The 23,988-nt window shown below is 36.8% G+C and overlaps 1 protein-coding gene across 3 annotated transcripts; it reads right to left on the bottom strand.

The window, feature by feature from the left end:
- Positions 1-1,731: 1,731 nt before the first annotated feature.
- LOC112180033 lies at positions 1,732-4,096 on the bottom strand. Of its 3 annotated transcripts, XR_005804759.1 has the most exons (4): positions 3,813-4,096; positions 3,602-3,671; positions 2,014-2,132; positions 1,732-1,926 (listed from the first exon to the last, which is right to left on the bottom strand). XR_005804759.1 is itself a non-coding variant. In XM_024318532.2 (3 exons), exons 1-3 carry the CDS (start codon positions 3,062-3,064, stop codon positions 1,788-1,790), a joined length of 303 nt encoding a protein of 100 aa, XP_024174300.1. In that variant the 5' UTR covers positions 3,065-3,114; the 3' UTR covers positions 1,732-1,787. The 3 variants fall into 3 exon arrangements, 1 of the variants encoding a protein (XP_024174300.1); XR_002928033.2 differs by lacking the exons at positions 3,602-3,671; positions 3,813-4,096 and adding an exon at positions 3,028-3,117; XM_024318532.2 differs by lacking the exons at positions 3,602-3,671; positions 3,813-4,096 and adding an exon at positions 3,028-3,114 and having other exon boundaries at positions 2,014-2,140.
- Between the last annotated feature and the right edge of the window lie 19,892 nt (positions 4,097-23,988).

Below are 23,988 nucleotides of genomic sequence, written 5' to 3'. Positions count from 1 at the left end.
TCTTAAGAACGATGTCTGTATCTTTAGGCGTCATCGGTTTTTTTTTAAGGACTGATGTTTCATTTAACACAGCACATCGTTTTCATTTAAGCAAAACGATGTTCAATGGTTTTATGTACATCGCTTGCTTTTTCTAGAACCGATGTGTTGTTTCATTGTAGACATCGCTTTTGTTTTGTAAAATCGATGTGCACTAGTTTTGAGTACATTGATTCTGCGGACACAACTCGATATATTAATAATCATAAGACATCGATTTTCATTTTGATACTGATTTCTAATCTCTCAAGTGACTTCGTTTTCCTTGGCATTACTGTTTTGTTATGCTTTTATATCCTTCACTTCATTTTGACAAGCGTGATGAGCTAAGTTTGCATCTAGCTGCTGCTAGCAAAAGAAATGCATTTCATAATCATCCAAAAATTGGGGCTTTCCATTAATTTTCTTTCTAAATTCATGATTGAACATATGTCACAAAAGAAAACCCCAAAACCTACAAAGGATAGCCTAGAAACATATGAGCAACAATCTACAAAATTTCTACACCAAAGTTTGCTTCAAAGCAAAAAGTAGCCTTGCTCAAAATTCATCTTAGTAGTCAAGTGCAAGAGAAATATGTATTAAGCTAAAGGTTCACATGAAGTGAAGTTAACAGCGGTAACCAGACCAATGTGACTAGATCACCTTATCAGGCTTGCCCATCTATTTCACTTCACACCCTAGCTCTTCATATTTGGCAACCAAATATTTCATAACTTACTATAATCCAAGGCCCTGCAAGAGAATGACAAAGTTAGTTTCACAGTGCAACATAAACCTAATGACAGTGATTTCTGGTATTTACTAAACTCAACAAAAAGAAAGACCGACATGACTAAGCTTAAAAGGTACTAAAAAGGCAGTGAATCTCAATACACATAATTCACATCGGAATACCAAGTGAGAATAAGCATGACCACTTTACCTTATCACTATCATCTCTCATCACATTAGTGGTCAAAGCCATCAACTTTTTCTTGCTACGCTCTGGCATTTCTACCAAGCTAATCTGCACAAAACCCAAGAGAACCAAATGCAAATGCAAATGCACATCAATATTCAAATCAGTATTATGCAAAGATAGTCTCGATAATACTAAAACAGTTCTAAATCTACACAGAAAATACTAAAAATTTCCACTCCAATTAAAATGCATGATGCCTCACCCCTCCTTGTCCACCCCTCGCTCATCACGATAAGTAATCTAATTGGGAAGATACGAGAGAAAACAAAGAAGGATTTTATACATAAGTTACAACCATGTAAACATTATAAACGAGAAACAGTATGCACCAACACCCACCTCCTCGTCTATATAGTCATTGTTTTGCAATGCATAGAGCCAGAAGTTAGGCACCCCTTTCTTTGCCAAAATACGTAACAAGATAATAAATAGTGATGACACTAGATAGTGAAACTTCACATAAAATTATACACGAAGAGCAAGATCAGATCGTGTATAAAACTTCACATAATAGAGATTTAGCATTCTTTCACATTCCCCCTAAACTTAGCAGAAAATTTAGCTAAGTGGACCTAGTCGTTATATAAAATTAAGTGAAGCAAACTCATTCAAGCACATAGCAACTACTCAGACCACTCGTTGTAGACAGAATACTACTAAAGTACTTAGCATGCATATATACATATAACTCCAAAAGGAGGACTAAATAAATGTCAAATATACCTCTCCAGAAGCTAGAGTATTACGAACAATAGAAGTGATTGACGAATTGAGTCGAAGTTTCTTAATTAAGGATGTCAAATCCTAAACATAATGAACTGAGTGACAAGAAAGAGACCTCAATTTGGCCTACAGCAAAGAGGTCACATCCAATGAGATTCCAGGCTTCCACCTTTCCAATATTCCTTGAAAATCTGGAGCCGCTGAGATAAGAAAATCAAATATCAAATCTAACATAGAAAAAGATTTAGTTCAACTGCAAAATTACATGTTGAAACAAACTAATTTACCTTTTAAGGAGCTGCGGTATAAAAAAGAAGAGGAGTGATGATATCCTGGAGGGTGATATGACTGGGTGAGAATATGAAATTCCCAAACACATTAAACGGAGTTGCACAAAGTCTTCAATCTGCCATACTATACCGAGGTCAGCATGACACGAAAGTGTTGAACGAGAACTCAAATGAGACTTTTGGATCATTTCTGCAGTTCCACTGTTTCATTGCAATCAATTTCTTCTGTGCCTAATATAATAAGTTTAGCAAGAATATGTATTAGTCATTCATAATTGATTGAAGTGTAGTGAGAAGATTAGCCGTTTTGCAATTCAATCCATGTAAATAAATTTCATATACTAAGTGATGATAACTTACTCAGCTATCAATTTTAGTCCTGGCCTTGATATACAGTTTGTTTGATCATTGGCCTTACCCAATGCAAAATGAGTTCTAAGGCTAAATTTTGAAGGTGCCTTCCTAACTTAGTAATGAGTAGAAACTGAGACTAGGAGATATAGATTGGGTGAGAGCATCAATTTAAGATCTATCAATCCATTGAGTTTTGAATAGAGAAAACAGAACATAAAAACAAACATAAATAAATATTAATTAGCATTTGAAAGTAGAGGCTGAGACTACAAGAGCAGCAAAGATCAGAAATGTCAGGCTTTGTTAAAATAAAATACATTGTTTACTAAATTTAAATTAGAGCAGAGCAAGGGCAAATTTACATTATGGACTAAATTGGTGAATCTTTTTACTACTGCAAAACTAAAGCTGTAAGCTTCTTCAGGTTTTGTTATTTTCCTTTTCATTTAGGCCTTCCTAAAGCTAGAGACTCAACGCAGTTGCCTTGGTTGGCTTGGCCAAGGGACTGCTCTGGTTTGATCTCAAGCTAGAGTTAGATCATCATCATCTTTGGACAGTCAAAAGAGAGACTTAATAATCAAATTCTGCATGCAGTGGATCAATTTTGATAATTGGAAATTAACAGATAAAAGAAGAAAGAAAATGATTGGTACGTACCCAAGAAATCAGATGGGCGATCAAATCCAGACTCCATCTTTTTGTACAATTTTGCGATCAATTTTGATGTTTGGGATGTGAGAAATCTTGGACCAGCCTGTCTTTGCAACTTTGAGACAGAATTGGTTTCACCTCCAACCAAACCCAAATGTACGAGAAATGAGAGCAACATCTGAAACCTCACATTTGAGAAATGTCAACCTTCTATATATGTCCCAGAGTGCCCGCCAAGCTTTCAGTGGCTACAGTTGGTGGAAATTGGGCATGTCAGCAAGATCAAGTGCTTGCATTGCTGATTCAGCACCTGGACTAGCAGCCCTGAGCTCTATATGCAAGCATCTTGCACCATGTAGATACATACTGTGCTGCAAGCATGCTTGGTAGCATTTGCAAGTCCATCACAAAAATGAAGGGATCACTCAAAGAGTGGATGCATAAATATGAGTATCAACGCCAAAAAAGTTCTCTCCACCGCAGGTCCAAGAGTTACATTTTCCTCCTTATTGGGCTCCCCAACCTTCCTCTTCGACAAGCTAGGCATCTAATAGATGATGATTCAGGTCTGTCTACGCACATCTCTTAGTGCACACCCCTTGAGAAACCTTACTTGATCTTCACAATATATCATTAATCCTTCTGGAGTACTGCAAGAATATGAACACATACCAAATACAATAAGATATTGTTACCTATGGCCTGAATTAAATAAGACAATCAATCTTGGACTCTCGAATTAAAGATTAAAATTCATGATAACTGTATCTTGAAACTCAACGCCTATATACCTCTTTGGTTTTCATGACAAAACATAACTGCAGTGATTCAACGGACACCATGTTCCCCAAAAGAGGCACAAATTCACATAAACTACACTCGTCATCCCTCAGCCTTCTGAAATTATTTGAAGATATCTGTCGTCTACTGTACAGTATGCACGGTGCAACTGTAGTTACTGATGTTTGGATTTGAATGCAAGGGGTTCAGTATTTGCTGATCTTCTCTTGCTGAGTACCACAAACTTGGTCCCAAATCAAGTTTCTTCTCATTTACCAATCTTGCTTGCTCGAAGACTTCCTGCTTATAATTATTTTCTGAAAATGTTTTAAACATATAAGTTGCATCAGACAAGGTTTTGTCTGGCTAACAAAGAAACAGAAGAATTTAATATGTTTTCAAATGTCCCCATATTTGTAACGTACACGTATATTATCAGACCAAACCATTCTATAGAACTAAGTGAATCAAACTCATTTAAGCATATACCTGTTCAGCTAGTTAGAGAACACTGTATGTTTAAAATGCAAGAAATCTGATTCCATGCCTCTATTCTTGCAACCTCAGTGAAGGTCTGTTCCTCCCAAGATGAACAAATTCTTCACCAGTGTCTTCCATAAGAACCGTAGCAGTTCCAAAAGTAGTCAGAAATGACTATAGTCCATCTCCTCCACATATTTTTGGACATAACAAAAAGGAGGATAGAACAAATGTCGAATATACCTCTTCAGGAGTTGGAGTATTATGAACAATAGAAGTTGAACTAAATTCACATTAGACATAGCATAGCAAGTTCAAATTTACATTGTACGTGAATCTTTTTTTATACACAAAGAGCAAGATCAAATCATGTATAAAACTTCACATAATTAGTACCAAGTACTCTATCAGCCTTCCAATTGTGCAACTTATAGTGTTCACAGACAAGACACAAGACCACCACAATCACTATTCCAAGATACAAGTAATCTCCACTTCTAGTTCACAAACTGAGCTGATAAATGAAACAACAAAAAAGCTAACTCAAGCATACAAAAAATGTTGAACATGATTATGACAGTTTCAGCAGAACTTAAAGCATCAAAAACCATGTAGATATAACAATGAACTCCTAATATATCAAACCTCCCATAGTTAGCAGTAGTGAAGAAGCTTACAAATCATTTTCAGATCCCTCCTCATAAACAGAAGTGCTGAAAACCGGTCCCATTGATCTTTTTGAATCATTACCAATCGAGCTACCATCTCCACCTTTGCTCTTCTAGCAATACAAAACAAACAATCCGACAAGAAAACCAAACAGAAAGTAAGTAACTACACCACTGATACAGAGAAACATTGAAAACAACAAGGACTAGCGAGACCACTCACCACAATCAAACCATCAGTCCAAGTAGGATCGATATAGCTCACTAACAATATCAATGTACTTCTGCCATGCTTGCCAAATCCTCAATCACCAAATCGCCAAGAAAAACATTTCAACCTCCAGACCGTCCAATCTCAAAAGCATAACAAAATCAACAGTACTTTCAAACTCAAGGTAACCATTCAATTTCAATTTCAAATGGGTGATTCATGATTCAATCAGATTAAGAAGAAGAAGAAGATAAGAAGAGAAGAAGAAGAGGAAGAGGAGTAGAAGAAGACGGAGAGGGAGACTGGGAGAGAGAGATACCTGGAGCTCGGAGACGGAGACTCAGAGATGGGAGACCGGAGAGGCGGAGACGGAGAGTTAGAAACGGCGGAGACGGAGACACGGAGTCATGGAGAGAGTCAGAAATGGTGCAGTTGAGTGCAGCTGGGTTGCCGTGTTCGGGTTTAGGGCTCCAACCCCGACTTCGGTGGGGCTTAGAAGAAAGAACCATTCTTCTTTAATTTCTTCAACTCTGCCAATCTCAGATCGAGGCCGAGCTCAGGATTCAGAGCTGTTACTTCAATTTTAGATCGAGGTCGGGATCTCGGCACTTCAGATTCTTCCTGAGAATGGAGGAGGGATGATTGTGATGGGGAAGAGGAGCTCGAGTTTAGGAGGGCTCGAGTTTGGGTTGAGGACGGAGCTTAGGGTTTGTGTTTCAGTTTTGGGGTCGGGCGCAATTTTTTTTCTTAGTGTGAAAATTTTGAGTTTTAGTCCCCGCTTCCTCATTTCACTTAAAGACTTAGCGCTTTTTGCAAAAATAGGTTCCCGCAAATTTTCAAACAAAACTTTTAACACCGGTCATTTTAAGAACCGATGTTAATGATATACATTTAAATCGGTATTTTCGTAAAACGATGTTAGATTACTTTTTTACATCGTGGGCAAGTCTGACCGATTTAAAACATGCGATGTCTATGAACAGATTTCTAGTAGTGATCCACGTGCTGATCATAGATTCATAATAACAGACTTCTGGCTCATATTTTGGTTCTAATATTGTATACTTGATAACAATCAAATGATTGCATAGTGAAGGCTATATTTAGTGCAAAGTACTAATTAAAATAAAGCTTTGGTTTTGCTTATCACTTTATTGGTTAATTGAGTTGCTTTCAGTCCAGATGAAGCTTTTATCTAAATGGTCTACATTTGTGATTATGTTTTAGTTTTCTATGGTCCTATGCAGTGGTTGATTATGATGCTTGGATATTTATCTGTATTATGAGTAGTGGCCTTCTGTAGGGTTTCTCTGTATGAAAACATATATATACTTGGTTAGTTGGCTGGTGTTTAACTGTTTTTGATCAACTAATGTAATGTGGAACCTGAATAAGTTGCAACACATCCACAATTTAAATTATTCCTAGTATGTTTCTTGATCTGCCTTAATTTTGTACCAAGTTATGAGCCTTCTAGATGCAATCATAGTAGAACTAGGACTATATGATTTCTTTTTTCTCTATGAACTAGGACCGTATGAGTCGCAACTAGCATTTCTCTTTGTTTCCAATTATTTTTTGAAGCAGCTTACATTTAGGACAAGATTTGATTTTGCTTGCTAATATATAGCTTCTCAAACAATTTCTGTTCTGATTGAAAGAACATGAATAATAGAACTCGCTGATGATTATTTCCCATTTTTCAGTTCTAGAGGTGTAGTCTTGGCTTCTCGAGATGGGAAGATTGTGCGTGACAACACTCTCGATGCATGGTTGGATGTTGTATTCAATATTCTGTAAAAAACTTCCTGAGATATTTCTCTTGCACGCTCATTGCATAGATGACATGACTTGTGCTGGTTTATGTAATCAGTCTCAGCTTTTATAGTTACTTATCATGTTTTCTGGAACAACACTTAAACTTAGCTTTTGTTATTCTTTCTGCATATCCGCCTAAGGCTTTTCGATCAGGTTGTTGCATAATGGGAAGAATTATATTTCAAGTCATTAGTTCCTAGCATGGTCTTTGACGAAAGGATCTATTGTTCAGTTGTTTATTTATGTATTTCCAATTTTCATGTTCTCTGAATAACTTTCGTGGTAAAATAGTTTAGCCATCATCTTCTATGGTATTCATATGGTCTGGGACATGGCAATGTACTCATTCTTATCATTACAATGATATTAAAAAAAGTTTGCAGCTATAGTTTCACTGCATTTTGTTGGTTAAGTTTTCTTTCCTAGTTATTAAATCTCATTAGTACTTTTGTTTGTTCACTGGTAGGTGTTATATTTGTTCCTGTAAAATAATTGATTCTTACGTATCTTAATTGATATCTTAACAGTGACTCGGTTAGTCACTTGGCCAGTGATTTGAGATTAACAGTGACTCGGTCAGTGACTTAAGGTTAATCGTGACTTGAGATTAACAGTGACATGGCCTTTAACTTGGGGTTATGAATGACCTAGTTAGTGACCTTGGCCAGTGACTTGAGGTCAACAGTGGCTTGGCCAGTGACTTGAGGTAAAAAGTGATATGGCCAGTGACTTGAGTTAACAATGACATGGCCAGTGACCTTGGCCAGTGACTTGAGGTTAACAATGTGACCTTGGCCAGTGATTTAAGGTTAACAGTGACCTGCTAACTAGGTACCTGGGCTGGCAAATGACTTTACTAGCTAGTGACATGGCCAGTGAGGTTGTCACAGGCCATGTCAATGACAATGTCAGTGACATGATCAGTTACATGGTCAGATACATACATTGTAAGTTGCCTGGTCAGTTACATACATTGTAAGTGACATGGTCAGTTACATAATCTGTGACATGAGGTTAACACACATTGCCAAGGAGTTGGCCCAGTGAAGTCATAGGTTATGTTAATGACAATGTCAGTGACATGATCAGTTACATACACTGTAAGTTACATGGTCAGTTACATGATCAATTACATGGTCAGTTACTTACATTGTAAGTTACATGGTCAACTACATACATTGTAAGTGGTATGGTCAGTTACATGATCAGTTATATAATCTGTATCATGAGGTTAACACACGTTGCCAAGGAGTTGGCCTTTTCCAGTGACTTCTCTGACTAATGACTTGTCTAGCGACTTGGCCAGTGAGGTCACTGGCCAGTTTCATTATATCATCCTATAAAGTATGCATTTGAACTAGCAGCACTTCCATTTTAGTAAAGCATACAACCTAAACAGTACACAAAAGGCATAATGAAATGTGACTTTGCCTTGAAGTAACACGTCATTGACCATGTTACTTCAAGGCAAAGTCACTGGCCATTTAATAAGGCATCACCTTATTAAATGGGGACTTGGCCCAACCAATGACTTCACTGGCCAATGACCTCATTAACTATGGACTTGAGGTTAATAGTGACTCGGCCAATTACCTCATTAACTAGAGACTTTCCCTAGCCAGTGACTTGGCCCTGATTGATAGTAACTTGAGGTTAACAGTAACTTGGCCAGAGATTGACAGTAACATGTTCATGATTGTGACATAGCCAGTGACTTTGCAGGTGACTTGAGGTTAACAGTGACTTGACCAAGGATTGACAGTGACATGCTCATGACTGTGACATGACCAGTGACTTGAGGTTAATAATGATTTGGCCAATGACCTCATTAACTAGGGAGGGGCCAGTGACATAACGAGTGACTTTGTTGGTGACTTACTTAAAGTTAACAGTGATTTGGCCAGTGACCTCACTAACTAGGGATTTGGCCTGAGCAATGACTTCACAGGCCAGGGATTAACAATGATATGTTCATGACTATGACATGGCTAGTGGCATAACTTGTCCAATGACTTTGCCAGTGACTTGAGGTTAACAGTGACTTGACCAGAGATTGACAATAACATGATTAGTGACCTGAGGTTAAATGACTTCACTGGCCAGTCACGTTCAAAAGTCCAAAAATAACAGAAGAAAATCTTCATTTTAACTACATGCAAAGCTTGCCAATCTATATAGATGCTTTCAAAAAGAAATTAAGGTAAATGAAAACTCATGTCGTATGAGGTTGGCTAAAGACCATACATATAGATTTAAATGAATCTCCAAGCTAACAATCTACTCATATAGATATATAAGTATACATGTTATTGGGTGCTAGCAAGGTAACAGAAAAAAAAAAAAAAAAAAATAGAGAGCCGTAAACAGACGACATTGGCAGTTGACCAATAAGAGAATAGTCTTGATTTTGTTGAAGCCGCAACTTCTTTCTTGGAGGCAAGCAGGGAGGGAGATCAATAGTTGGCATGCTCGATACCAATTCGACCAAACATGGACTAACACATCTCACATTTTCGAGTAGGTCTGGCTCATCCCATGCTCCCTAAAAAGATGAACTTTTCTTTAATCTTTGACAAGACAATAGTAAATTATATAGTCAACTAACAGTGGATGCATACTTCATATCAGGCATGTGTATATAACTATGATCTAGTTTACAGAATTACAAAGCTAAAAAGCATATAAAATCGAACACGAACACAATGTATTTTCATATGCTAAGCTAACAACATAGCAATAATTTTAGGAAGCAGAACGCTGCGAGAGGACTAAAATTATAATGTGATGATGCCGGACACACCATGATGAAGTGTTCATTCATTAATAATCAAGGAAAAGAAGATTTAAGAAGCTGAAACATTAATCATCATCTTGATTATCATAGGCATAAGAACACTAATGTACAACACCATCATCATTTAATCCACACCTCCACCAATACCCACCACCAGCTTCAGAAGAGTAACGATAATTATCAATAATAAACTAATAAGGAATCAGCTCAGAAGAGTAACAATAATTATCAATAATAAAGTCAAAATAGATCTCTCGAAATCAAACTACCTGTAAAGGAGAATCCCCAGATGAAGGTTTAACGCCTGTTACAGAACACTCCATTATCAAGCCATGCCGGCGAACCCCACGGTACCATTTTGGGCCAATTCTTTTTAGTTAGACATCTTAGATTCTTCGGATGCTTCGAGTCGTGGTGAATCTGCCTCGACTTTACGTCCGACGCTGTTATCTTACAGTGAGGGCACTTGTACTTGGCGTGTCCACCTTTTTCCTGCCCGGTCCGATCAGTGATTCCAGCCTTCCCGCTTCGGCGATTTGTCGTAGACGTGTCGATCTTCACTTGGATCTCCTTCACCACATGCTTCTTCAGCTTCACCTTCCTCGTCATTGTTTCTCCACATTCCAGTCAGACCACCGGTGAGTAGCCGGGGCCTCTGGAGCTCGGAGAGGAAAATTCAAGCTTGAGTTCAGGTTATCAGATCCTCGAGACGCTCCAACATTGATCTCAGTGCAAAGTAGGCCCCAACGACGCGTTGTTCTTCGCCATTCACACTCTTGAGGTCTTTGTATGTGTGGAGGAGGTGGATGAGGAGGAGAGCAGTTGATGAGGGTTGAGACGAGCTTGAGGGAGAGAAATAGCTGCCGGTGGCAATTTTTGTAATATTTGTTATTTTTAGTGTCAGGTTGTTAAGAGGTGACCTTAATTATCATGGGAACATTTATGTGTCCTGAATTATAATAAGACACTTCAAAATGACCTCTTTTATCATTGGCCCTATTTTCTTTATATATATAGTTTTTTTTTTTTGGGATTAAATTCAGTTTAGTTCTTCTATCTTTAGGGCTAAAATCAGTTTCGTTTATTTATTTATTTTTAATCACGTTGGTCCCTAAGCTTCTAATTTCCATCCGCCGGGTCCAAAATTTAAATTTGGCTCGAAAAATGACGTCTCGAAAGATGACGTCATGTGCTAAGTTGGAGCCGACATAAGGGCCCACTTTTCAGATTTTAAACACTAAAGAAGAGCAAAATGGACATTTCTAATTTAATCTAATTTCTAACTTTTTTCTCTACATTTTCTCTCTTTGCCTCTCTCTCTCTCTCTCAATCTCTCTCTCTCTCTCTCCGTTTCAGATGAAAGAATCACAATCCAAACTCGAAGCCATCGTCCTTCATAGCGTTCATAATACATCGAGGAGTTGAATTTGGCTGAATGTTAGCTAGTCACTATTGTAGGTGTGCCAATCTCCGCAATTCGGATCCTCAAGAAATTGAACTTGAGTGGGGTGTTTGGTACGACAAACCAGACCCTTGTTGCTGTTGCTCAGAATTGCCTCAATTTTGAGGTGCTTACTTTGAATGGTATTCATGCATTCTCGGGTCACTGAAATTGATCATCACCCATTCAATTTCAGTATACTATCCAAAGCCAGATATCAACTTCGGCAACCACCACCATCGCGGTGCACAGTAACTACACGGTAGTTAGCCACTGCTCAAAACCTAACTTTCTTCAAATCTCATCCAAACTCAAATTCAAGTATACATAGAGGTAAAGCTCGAAGAATTGACCAATTTTCATACCTGAATTGAAACCAAAGGTCGCCGGAAAGGAAGAAAACTCACTGTGAAACCCCTACACCATCTCTCCTTCGATTCTCACTCATGCTTTCTTTTTGGGACAATCCGACACCACAGGAACATCCACGACGTCGAGAGGAAGCTTTGGCTATCGGCGAGACATCACGAATTGGCCAGAATCATAAAATCTGCGAACTCGAGAAGCTTTTGGGCTTCGATTTTCTTTCACTGGAGCTCTTCTGTGAAAACCCAAGCCACAAGGATGACAGCGATGTCGAGAGGAAGCAGTGGCCATTGGTACGATGCCAATAATATTTCCGAAGATGTCCAGATTTCCGGCAATGTGTGCAATATGTAGATACGAATCCGAATAGGCATGAGAGAGAGAGAGAGAGAGAGAGAGAGAGAGAGAGAGAGAGAGAGAGAGAGAGAGAGAGAGAGAGAGAGAGAGAGAGAGAGATGCATACATTCTGATTTTTTTTCTTAATATTTTTATTTGAAAATGTCTATTTTGTCCTTCTTGTGGACCATGCTGTCGGCTCTAGCTCATCGAATGATGTCACAATCCGAGAGAAATTCAAAAATTGGACCCGGCTAATGGGATTTGGAAGCTTATATAGGGACCAATGTGATTAGGAAAAAAAAAGAAAAAGGGACCGAACTTATTTTAGCCCTCAAGTTCGAGGGACTAAACTGAATTTAGTTTTTTTTTTTTTTTGAATTCAAAGATTTTATAGATTTAAATGAATGTGAAATTTAAACTTTCTATTTTAAAGATAGATTTTGTGAAATCAATTTCTGTTTTCTAGCTAATAGATTTTGAGATTTCGTGTTTTCTAGCTATTTCTGTTTTCCATCCATTTACTTGCAACCTGACTTAAAGCTAAAGGTTTAAGTTTTTAACCTAGCTAATAGGGTTCTTTTTATTACAATCTAAAGATTAGACGCATGTGTTTAGATAGGAAAGTTCTAGTATATGTTGATGTATGACATACATCAACTTTTTGAAATATTTTAGACCGTTGAATATAATTAAAATATGAATATATCTGATGGTTTAGAATATTCAATAGTGGAGACCTGCTTACCCGTTAGCCTAGATAATTTTTTTTTTCAAAATTCCCAATTACATATCTACAATAAAATTTTTAAAAAAACCCTAAACTGAAAAAGAGAAGAGAAGACGAAGAAAAGAGGAAGAAATGACCTGCACAAAATTAGTGCTCAATTTAAAACTCTATCAATATATTAAGAATAAGTAGGGATCGTTCTCAACCGGAGATTAGAGCCTAATTAATTCCCGAAAAATAAAAAATTAGAAGAACAAAATTATATAATATACACATTATTTACAATTTACACATAGAAGGGGATTTAAGATTTATTTTCTAAATTAACAACTACGTAAATATACACATGTGACACATCAAAACACAGAATCAAGTAGAATTATATGGATGGAACGATTTTTAGATAGAATTAACTACTATTAACACGTTGGCAAGGTTTCAAACATCAAATCACGAATCAAAATATGTTATAGCATAGAATCCATCAAGAGCAAAGATGAACGCATACAAAGTTCTTTTTACTTCCCTTAATTAAATTAACTAGATGAACGCACCATAGTTAACCCTATTAATCATGCAATTACTAGTGGTAGCTAATCACTAATAAAAACACTTTCAATGCATTAAGAACAATGGAAGTTTGATCAATTCAAGCCAAGAACACAAGTTAGAACACTAATCAAGCATGCAAGACTCATTGTTAATTTACCTAAGTAATTATAGGTTTTCCACTTAAATTATTAAAGCCTAGAATGCTAGCACCTTAATATGGATTTAATTACATGTTAATCAACCTAAGAATGCATCCAAAGATCAATATTAACACATAAAAGATGGGATTGAAGCTCGAAATTAACAATCATGCTTAAACATATAGACATCTCAATTTTCAATTAGAAAAACTAAAACCTAAAACATGCTTCATAGTATTTGAAAATCACATTTCTAAAATCAACAATTCATCAACTATAGAAATCACAAATCATAAAACCAAATAAGAAAACCAAATCGCAATTTTATATAAAACCCGAAATAGTTTACAATCGAAAACCGAAAACAAAAAAAGGTGTTCATGGTTATACTTTTTGATCTTCAAGGACACAAGAAGCTTCAAAAGGTGGTGGAATGGATGAGGATCATGGCAAGGATGCTTGAATGGAGAGGAGGATTGCTCATGGCCTTGAACTTGGAATTTCTTGAAATTGCCGAAACTTGGAAGAGAAGGGGAAGTGTTTGTGGCTTTTGATTCTGAATTTTGTGGTCTGTAGAATGGCTTCACAAACCCCCTGTATATAGTGAACGATAAAGGCTAGGGTATCTAGGTCGAAATCTACTTGTGATATCATTTGGCCAATGAAAATATTCCTTGAGAATTGGAGAGCAAGTCACCTCCTTGTTTGCCGAATTCACCATGTATCTAGACCATATTTTGGCCTCCTTGTATGTAGAATGGAATCAGGAATCCAAATTCAATAATTATTCTCTTATTTTCTTCTCCAAAATTCCATAGAAATCCAAAACTATCCCAAATTGGTCTTGCCTAAATTCCCTTGATATTTTCCTTTATTTCTCACGGCAAAAAGCAATATAATTGGGCTGTGGACTCCTCAAGACATCATGGATGGTTTTAGAGACTCATGTGCAAGTCACATGCTTCAATCTTCTGGCTGGGCTTCCTCAAATGATCCAATTCGAAACCCATCTTCATATGTGATGCAATTTTGCTTCTTCTAGAACATTCTTGAACAATCTTGAGTCATCTTCAAGACACAACATCTCCTAGTCTCATCAAGTCTCCTAGTGTGATCAGGTTTCCTAGTCCAACTGGGACTCTGTCATTTCTTCATCTCAAAGCATCATTTTTTCGAGCTCACTCCTAGTTGAGTTAGGATTCCTACTTCAACTGGGAGTCCTTTTCCTAGTAGAACTGGGAAAACTTCATTTCTCCATTTCTTCTCATTTTTGCGTTGTTTACTCCTTGCCTTCCATTTCCAGACTCAAAACTACCTAAAAACACAAAAGAAGTTAGAATGATATTGTTAAGGAAATAACTAAGCAAAATGTAGAGAGAAATGCACTAAAAACATAGTCAATATTAGTCTCAACAAGAAACTCAGTCCAGTTTTGTTCTTGTACAAAAAGAGGACCCCTTAGCCTGTGTAGTTGTCACTATTCAAGTAAAAACCACAATGAGGTATAGAAATAGAATTGATTGTCCTCTCCTTTCTGTTTCAAATAAATCGGATGATGTGGTTCAGGCATTAATATTTTGTGTGATTTGAATTGGATGATGATGTGCAATATTGAGTAGGATTGAAGAGGCACCATAGGGAACAAAGTGAAGAGGAGAAAAGAAGGAGAAGAAGGAAGAGCGTTCGTAAGTTTTTCAATTTTTTTTTTTTGGTACTTCATCTTCAAATTGACATTGAGGTTGAGCGTTGCACGCGAATTTGACAGGAGTTGTATACCACACGAAATTGAGCTTTCCATCACGGATTCTCCCATCATGGAAGTTGAGAATAAGTATTGTATACCTCACGGATCGAACACAGATTGACGTGACTTGTATTCTTGAAATCTCAAGTAAGCTTTTCTTCCGTCTCATTAATGAATGGCTATAAAGCTTATCATTGTGACACTACCAGATTGCTTCTCCTCATCATTCTCAGTTTTGAGTGAACTTTGTGTTTTAGTGTCTGGTAGCAATAACCCAACAAATGGTTTTGGTCCAAGTCATGTAAAAAATTCTGCTTTTGGGTTCTACATAAAAAAGAGAATAGCTAAGTATATGTTATTAATAATTTATGTATGACAATCTAGCATCTAGCTAACTCGATTATAAATAATGAGTATTAACTATTTTAGTTCTGTTGCCTTCTTATTTTTACTTGTAATGTTGGGTTAAGTTTGCCTTGTTTTGTTCTATAATCTCTTGCTGCTAAAACGGTGAAGAATGATGAGTACGCTAATCATGGTTTTACTTCAATTAGTCTCAGACACAGATTTGAGTAGGCCATCAATCTTGTAGGTGCACCCAGATTCATGATTATTATCATATTCAGGGCCTCTATCTAGGTGGAATTTTATAGAGTTTACTGGTTAATCGTTTTAAATATCCTAATATTCATTTGAGTTCCTTTCTTATTTGTTGGCTTGCAAGGTGGAAACTGAGGCATCTTTTTTGTTATTCTCAAGTGCATCTCATCCCACTTGAGTTGAACTAATGTATACATTATTGAAAAAAAAAAAAGTTACTGATCCATTTATTGTCATGGAAGGAGACAATAAACTAAAATCTTTTTACTTTGATATTTCATATAAACCAGGAACTAGCTTTCATTTCACCATCATCTACTCCACAATCCAAAATACCCCCAAAGACTCCATTTTACATATCCCAAACCCTGTTTCTTCCTTAAATTGGTCTACTATGTACGTACATATTGTTCTCAGCATAGTCATTTTGTTTTAATAAAGAACCCTAAGGGTTTCAATTTAATATAGATAATCCATCTACAAATACCTTGAACTATATGTTGCATTTTAGTTTGTAATCTTAGTTTGTGTAATTTTTTTCTTTATTTCAAGCATGGATGGATCGTATGAACATTCAATGTCTTATGGAAGTGACAGTAATGAAATGCAATATAAGGGAGTTCGGTATAATAAGCTATCTACGGAAGACCTTAAAGGGCAGGAGTTTAAGACTGTAGAGGAAGTTGTGTCATTTTACAATGCTTATGCAAAGGCCATGGGTTTGATGTTAGAAACGACTACAAGAGATTAAGTACACACAAAATAGAGAGAGTTACCTCATTGCGGTTAGTTTATTCTGCTCAACGGAAAAGAAGAGAAGAGTACATGAATAACAAGAAAAGAGTTTGCAGGCCAAACAAAGAAACAAGATTCAATTGTCCATGTGTTTGTTCAAAGTGTACCGTTCAAAAATTAATGCCTATAATGTTGATGATCTTAGAACGAGCCACTCACATAAGCTTGCACAGACACATGAGTCACATCTCCTCCAATCACACAGATCAGTTCAAGAACTTCATTTAGCACTGGCCACATCTATGCAAAGAGTGTCTGTTAAGTCTTGTCATACATATAAATACATTGTTCATGGATCAGGGGGTTTTAAGAATGTCGGGTTTACTATTAAGGACTTGTACAACAGTTAAATTCAAAACTCCGAGAAATTTTACTCGATGGTGATGCAGAAGCTGCACTTGCATATATGAGAGGCGCAACATACTCAAATTTCTACTACAAGTTTAGCATAGATGAAGATAACAGTTTGGCAAATATGTTTTGGAGAGACTCTAATTCTCTGGTGGGTTATACTTATTTTGGAGATGTATTGATGTTTGATAGTACCTACAGAACCAATCCTTATGAGAAGCTCTTAATGTTGTTTGTTGGTTCAAACAATCATTTATCGACCACAGTTTTTGGTTTTGCATTACTCATGCATGAAATGATTGAGACTTACACATGAATTTTGGAGACCTTTATATTGTTTATGAATAACAAAAGGCATGTTATTGTGTTGACTGATGGAGATGAAGCAATGTGAAGGGCTATTGAAGTTGTACTTCCTGGTTGTCCACATTATCAGTGTACAACTATACATGGCACATAGTAAAGAATGCAGGGAGATGCTTGCGTAAGAACAGTGTTTTTTTTTCTGAATTTAGACGTTATATGTGGAATGAAGTAACTTCATATGGTTTTGAAAAACGCTGGAATGCTATGGTTGACACCACTATTCTAAAACTCGGCCACCCAGGCTGCCTAGGCAACACCTAGGCGCTGAGCGGCAGCTCTCTGACTCGAGGAATGGCAAATCAGAGGGGTTGGGCGGGCTGGGGTTAGGCGACCTAGGTGGGCGACTGGGTGCCTGGGTGGTTGGGCATTAATCAGGCTGTCTAGGCCGGTTACGAAGAATGCCGAACATCTAAATCTCATCAAAGTCATCTTTAAAATCCCAGCCACTCACTTGAGGATCCAAATTCCCAATGTAAATCCGAGTCATTGTCGTAAAACCTGAGAAGTCCAAATTTAGAGACCAAACCATGTCTAATTGTGAAACTTAGGTTGCGGTGCAGACATCTATGACTTTTCAGGCTTGACAAAAACTGTGAAAGGGGAAGAGAGAGAGAGGATTGGAGCTTACTCTGGATAAATTCATCGATGTTTGGGCACGATGGTCGACCGTAGCAGAAGACAATAGAATCGAAGAGAAGTTGGGTTATGAAGGAAGTGGGGTTCTAGCCTCGAGTTTTATGATGTACACTGTTTAGTTCTCCAGATTTTTTGTTTTTACTAGTGTCCAATCAATGTAGTTTGTTGGGTTTGTAGTTTGTGTTGAATGGGGAACCCATTAGATTATGTGTTTGATTGGGAATAAAAAGTATTCTTATTTATAATACATTTATATATATATATATATATATATATCCTTTAAGTCTATATATAGTTTCTTCTAAAAAATAAGTCTATATATAATTATATATATTCTTATTTATATTTTTATAGGCTATAAAAATAAATTAAAACTAAAAAAAATAAAACCACTTAGGCGCTGCCTAGTCGTCCGCCTAGGTGCTAGTCCCCTGGTCACCGCTCGACTAGCCCCTAGCGATTTTTCGAACCTTGGTTAACACACATGGTTTCCACAATAAGGATTGGGTTAAGATGATGTATGAAAAGAGGCAAATATCGGCTGAGGCATTTATTAGTGACCATTTTCTTTGCTCGTATGAGAAGCACCCAAAGATGTAAGGGTATGAACAGCTATATGAAGGGTTATCTGAAAAGTGGTGTGAAATTGTTTGAACTCATTCCGGCACTTGATAGGGCATTGTTACGGCTTAGGAACAAGGTTGTGGAAGAGGATTTTAGGACCAATGACTCTACTCATGTCCTTACTTTTTTTTTTTGTTTGATTGAAACATCATGTAGGTACTATGTTCACTGACAGTGTGTTTGAGCATGTACGCAACGAGATTGATGGGGTCGGCGATTTAATAACATCTCGAAGAATATCATTTGGTTCAGGTCGTGTATACATTACATCTAGTTACAACGACAACAAGCAAGAGAATGAGTCCACGATGGTTTACCATCCTAATGAAAACAATCCTCATATGGAGTGCTCATGTAAGCTGTTTGAATGTGAAGACATTCCATGTTGTCATATATTTAACGTTATGAAACATGAGTGTATGAATGAAATTCCTTCATCCTTAGTAATGAAGAGGTGGACAAAGTCTGCAAAATCTAATATGCAAATATCAGTTCATGAAGACAATGTCCCTAATGAAGCTATAGAATATGCTAGATACATACTTCATATTAACATTATTCAATTCTTCTTGTTTTACACTAGCAATGTCCTTTACTTTTTTTATATTTTTTTTTAACAACACATTATGATTAGTTTTAGGACTCCTCTTTTATGAATCTTAACTGATGTCTTGTTATAGTGTGATCAACAAATTATGAATCATATATCATGTAGGTACGAAGATTTAAATCTTTTTGGAGGTAAAGTATGTTTTCTTGCATCAAAAACAAAGGAGGGCACAAACATCCTAAACAAAAAATTCATCAGACTAGAGCCCATACTTTCAGACTTGTGGAAGCAAGAAAGAGAAAAAATTGTTACTCCAGAGCACTACATTAATATTATAAAAGATCCAATCAAGGTGAGAACCAACGGCACCCAAAAGACCACAAGCATTAAAAGATCTAGACAATGTAGTTGGTGCAAGAACTATGGACACACAAAAATGATATGTCCGCAGAAAAAACATCGATGAAGCAGAGCTTTAAACATTTGGTTGAAACAAAGTAATAATTGTTTTCTATAAACAATGAATTTTTCAATTTTTAGCTAACAGTTATGGTCAATCTAGTTTTGTTAATATACATTTTGTTTACAATGAGCAGCATATTATTTATTCATGACTACTGTTATTGCAGTTTCGGTGCAAAAGGTGTGTCTAAATCCTTTCTTATGCTTATGCACATCTTATTGTGTATTAGGCGTATTAGGCTTGGCAAACAACTTTTTTATCAGTTTTGGCCATCATTTTATCCTCTTGTTATCTTTTGGCGATTTTCATTTGGGTTCTGCCAACGTCAATGTTGATAGAGGGATGGCACAAAAAAAGAAGAAGAAGAAGCTTGTAATAAGCTACTCTGCCCATCCATATGAATGACATCTCACTAACTTCAGCTTCATTTGACCATTCAAAACAAAGACTACTGATGATGAATACAAAATAACATTAATATCGAAGGTGCAATAACATGAAGGTCAATCCAAGCAAAACAAAGAAGTCATATGCAAGTACAATAAACTCTCAATACCAGCCTTGGGAATTAAGTCTATGAAATCATCCCAGCAAACTAAACCAAAATTTGAAAAACACGAAGATCTGTTTAACACTCTGCTCAGTAAAATAAACCGAGAACTTTGCCACCAACATTCTTTCTCCTAGCTTTCTCATGATCCATGATTCCAGCAGATGTTGTCAACACAATGTATTCAAACTGCAAATGTATACTCCATTTATAAGCAAAATCTCAAGAGGGTATATTGCAACAACTAAGGCAATTCAAAATGTATCAACTGGGCAAGCCATATTTAACATATACAACTATGGTAACCTAGCTAACATCTAATATAGTGATGAGTTAACAAGGGCAAACCTGTCTTGACGGAAGAAGTCTAGCATTCCAGCCTTCAATCTCCTTGACACAAGGATTGATAACCAAGCGATTCTTTTCTTCATACATGGTTGTTAACAAGAAGCTTAATGAATAAGAACATAACTCTACACAGAAGTCTAATGCTTTTCTTCATACCTGGTCTCATCCTCACTATACCAGCTTAAATGATAGAAATTAACCAGTAGCTCAAGTTATGTTCTTCTCTCTAGGGTTCTATAATCTGGACCACTACCTCTTGTATAAATAACCCACTGTTGTAATGAAGAAAGCAAGCAATGATCAATACCAATTTTTAATTTCTTTTCTCTTTGTTCATCCTTGCAATACATTGCTTCAATCTATCAAAGCAAACTCTTGATTCATTGGATTGGTTTGATCTAATGTTTTGAATATCTTCAAAACAAGGGTGAAATTTTGTAATTTCACCTTCGAGATCAAATCCTCATTGGATCAAATCCATTTATTGAAAACTAATTTTGACAAAGTGGTGTAAGCTCAGTGGTTAAAGCACCCACTATCTAAGATTCAGGTCATGGGTTCGAGTCATCATGGGGGTGGGAGTGAAATCTTTTTATCATCTTTAAATAAGAGAACAAAAAAAAAAGAAAAAAGAAAAAAAAAGAACAGACTCCTAAACAATAATAACAACGTTTCATTCAAATAATTCTATGAACAAAAACAACACAAAAAACACAATACAAAGCTTCATCAGCAGTCTATAACAAACAAATTGAGATCAAACAGTTAAATTTCACTCCAATTCAATCCAAAGACTCAAACTTCTCTAAAGATTATGGGTACCCATATAGTCATGGCTTTACTTATTCGAATCATTTTGATAGGGTTGGCCCCAAATTTCACCCTGAAATCCGAAGTGGCCCTGCAGGACCCACTTTTAAAGAAGATTTTACCGAAAATTCGGCAGAACCTCCCCTAAAAGTAGGCAACCCAAACCTGTAAGAATCCCAAAAAAAAAAAAAAAAAAAAAAAACACTTCTAATAACCCAACTATAAACTCCTGGAGCCACTCTGCTCCCATATACCAATCCACCTCACAATCAAACAAAAATAATAATGAAACTTCAAATACTTAAAGTCCAACAAAACTCCATAATTAAATACAACAATTCATCAAAGTTAGGTCATGAACCCCAAATATAATTATTACAAGTCTAGGTCACAATTCCCTTAGTAATAAGAGCAAGCTAAAATAGAAATTGATATAAAGTTCAGTAGGTTAAATAGGTAACCTACGGTATGAGATGACAAAAGCAGATGCGGTCACTATGGCTCACTCCTAATGCGCCGAGAAGCAACGCTGTGAATTGGGCATTTGAAACCGAAGGGCCCAGTGGGAAAGCATTTAAAAACGTTAGCGTGAGCGGACAAAAAAAAAAGTTAATAATTATAGCAGAAGGAAAAAGGAAAGAGTTATATACTTTCCCACAATTTAACTTTGGAAAATAAATTCCGGATGCATGCAAGATTTAGAAGACTTATTTCTTAACTTCGAAAAGAACATAAGAAAGAAAAAATAATCCAGCCCTGCTGGTTAAATAAACAATTAATATGGAGAAGACGAACATCACCATACTGTAAAGGAGCCTCCCAGGCTCGGGTCAGGCCTCCCAGGCCCTATCCTCAACTTCTACCCACAAATACAAAGTAAGTGAGGAGGAGCCTCGACTGCAACTCACGTGAGGAGGAGAATAAAAAAATAAAGTAACCCGAGTATGGTGGAAGATAAAAATGGAAAGCCAGTAAATCCATAAAGCTTCCCTGATTACACGCATTTTTATTCATGTAATTATATCTAAAATACTAGAATTAAGCTAATCCTCGAGTCAATTATTATGCAATTAATTTATTTTTATTTATTGTGTAGGAAATAAGCGGAGTTGCAGAAACGAGAGAAAATAGTACAAAAATGGAGCAAATCGGAGTTTTCGACAAGGAGACGAATTTGTCAGCATATAAACCATGATCAATGTCGACGAGAAATAGGATGTTGGGAGCTCGATCAAAAATGAAAATGTTTAGAGAGAGAGCTTTGAAGAAAATGGAAGAAAGAAGAATATAGAATATATATATATATATATATACACACAGTCCGTCTCAGGTGCGGACGTCGGTACCGAGCGGACGGTATGGATTTCCTGTTTTTGACCACTTTTCGGCCACATTTTTACATCTTAACCATTCAGTTTTTAGGTCCTAGTGTATAGATCACCTCTGCAAAATTTCAGCCAATTTGATGATCGTTAAGGCATCCAAAACTGCAATTTACCATTATAAATACGAACGGTTCCGGTTCGACAGATTCTGTCCGTTCGTGTAAAATGCAGTTTTGGATGCCTTAACGATCACTAAATTGGCTGAAATTTTGTAGAGGTGATCTATACACTAGGACCTAAAAACTGAACGGTTAAGATGTAAAAATGTGGCCGGAAAGTGGTCGAAAACAAGAAATCCGTACCAAAAATTCAGTACGGACGTCCGCACCTGAGAAACATTTTGAAGAAAATGGAAGAAAGAAGAATATATATATATATATATATATATATATATATATATATTGAAACATGTAGCTGATGCGGCACGTGAGTCATGCCATCAATTAATCAAACCATTAATTAATCATCATGGTTCCTATTCCATTGCCCTCCAGGCCACGTGCTCACTCACTCTCTGTTATCTCCCTTCACGGTTCACACATGTGCAGGCATATATATATTTGAAAGCCACGACCTAATTCATTCTTTTTCCCCTTTAGACAGCGCCGCACCGGAAAAAACAAAGGCAGCCCCTTTGGGCTGCTCTCTCCTTCTCCTCCTTCTCCTCCATTTTTTCTCTTTTTTTTTAGTTTTATTTTAGGGATTTCAAGGATTTACTCACCCAAAGCTTTAAGAATTCATCAAAGGCTTCTCCTCTATAAGATTCAAGATTTGGGTAATTGTGAGAGTTATAATTCAAGGATAGTCATGTTAGCTTTCTAGCTAATTGTGGCTGCCCTTGTTTTCTCCTATATTTCTATACTCTTTTCCCTTTGAATTTTGTATCTTTGATGTTTATAATTATGGGTTGTGAGTATTTCCTTGTTGGTGGTTAGGGTTGTGTCCCTAACCCAAATTTTGTGTAAAAGATGTTTAATTTAATGTAATGATGCAATTTTCATATGATTGATGCTTATATCTATTTTTGTTGGGTTAAAATGCATGTCTAGGAGCCTAGTCAACTCTAGGGTGTGTATTTTGAGCATGTCTAGGATGGAGTTAGAGGCTTGACCCCCTCTAATTCCTAAGCTAGAAACCTTCAATTTCGTATTCGAGGGGTTATAAGCATGGTGATTTACACCCGTTGCGTGATTGCACAGGCGGGTCGCTTAGTAGTCTAGTTCCTCGATCTCTACGCCTCTTGATGTGAATTAGTGACCCTTGAACCGGCTCTAATTCATGCCAAGTGAGTTCCTACGGCCCTTGAACCGGAGTAGGAATACCATGAAAGGGAATTTAGGTCCTTGAGTCTTGAACTGCCTTGGATACGACTACCGCCAAAATAGGAAATATGCATCTACATTAGATTAGCTTCCGACACATGAAATTT

This window comes from Rosa chinensis, chromosome 1, assembly GCF_002994745.2.
Source record: "Rosa chinensis cultivar Old Blush chromosome 1, RchiOBHm-V2, whole genome shotgun sequence".
NCBI lineage: Eukaryota > Viridiplantae > Streptophyta > Magnoliopsida > Rosales > Rosaceae > Rosa > Rosa chinensis.
Note: the sequence above shows the minus strand (reverse complement) of the source record. Positions and strands in the feature narration are given on the sequence as shown.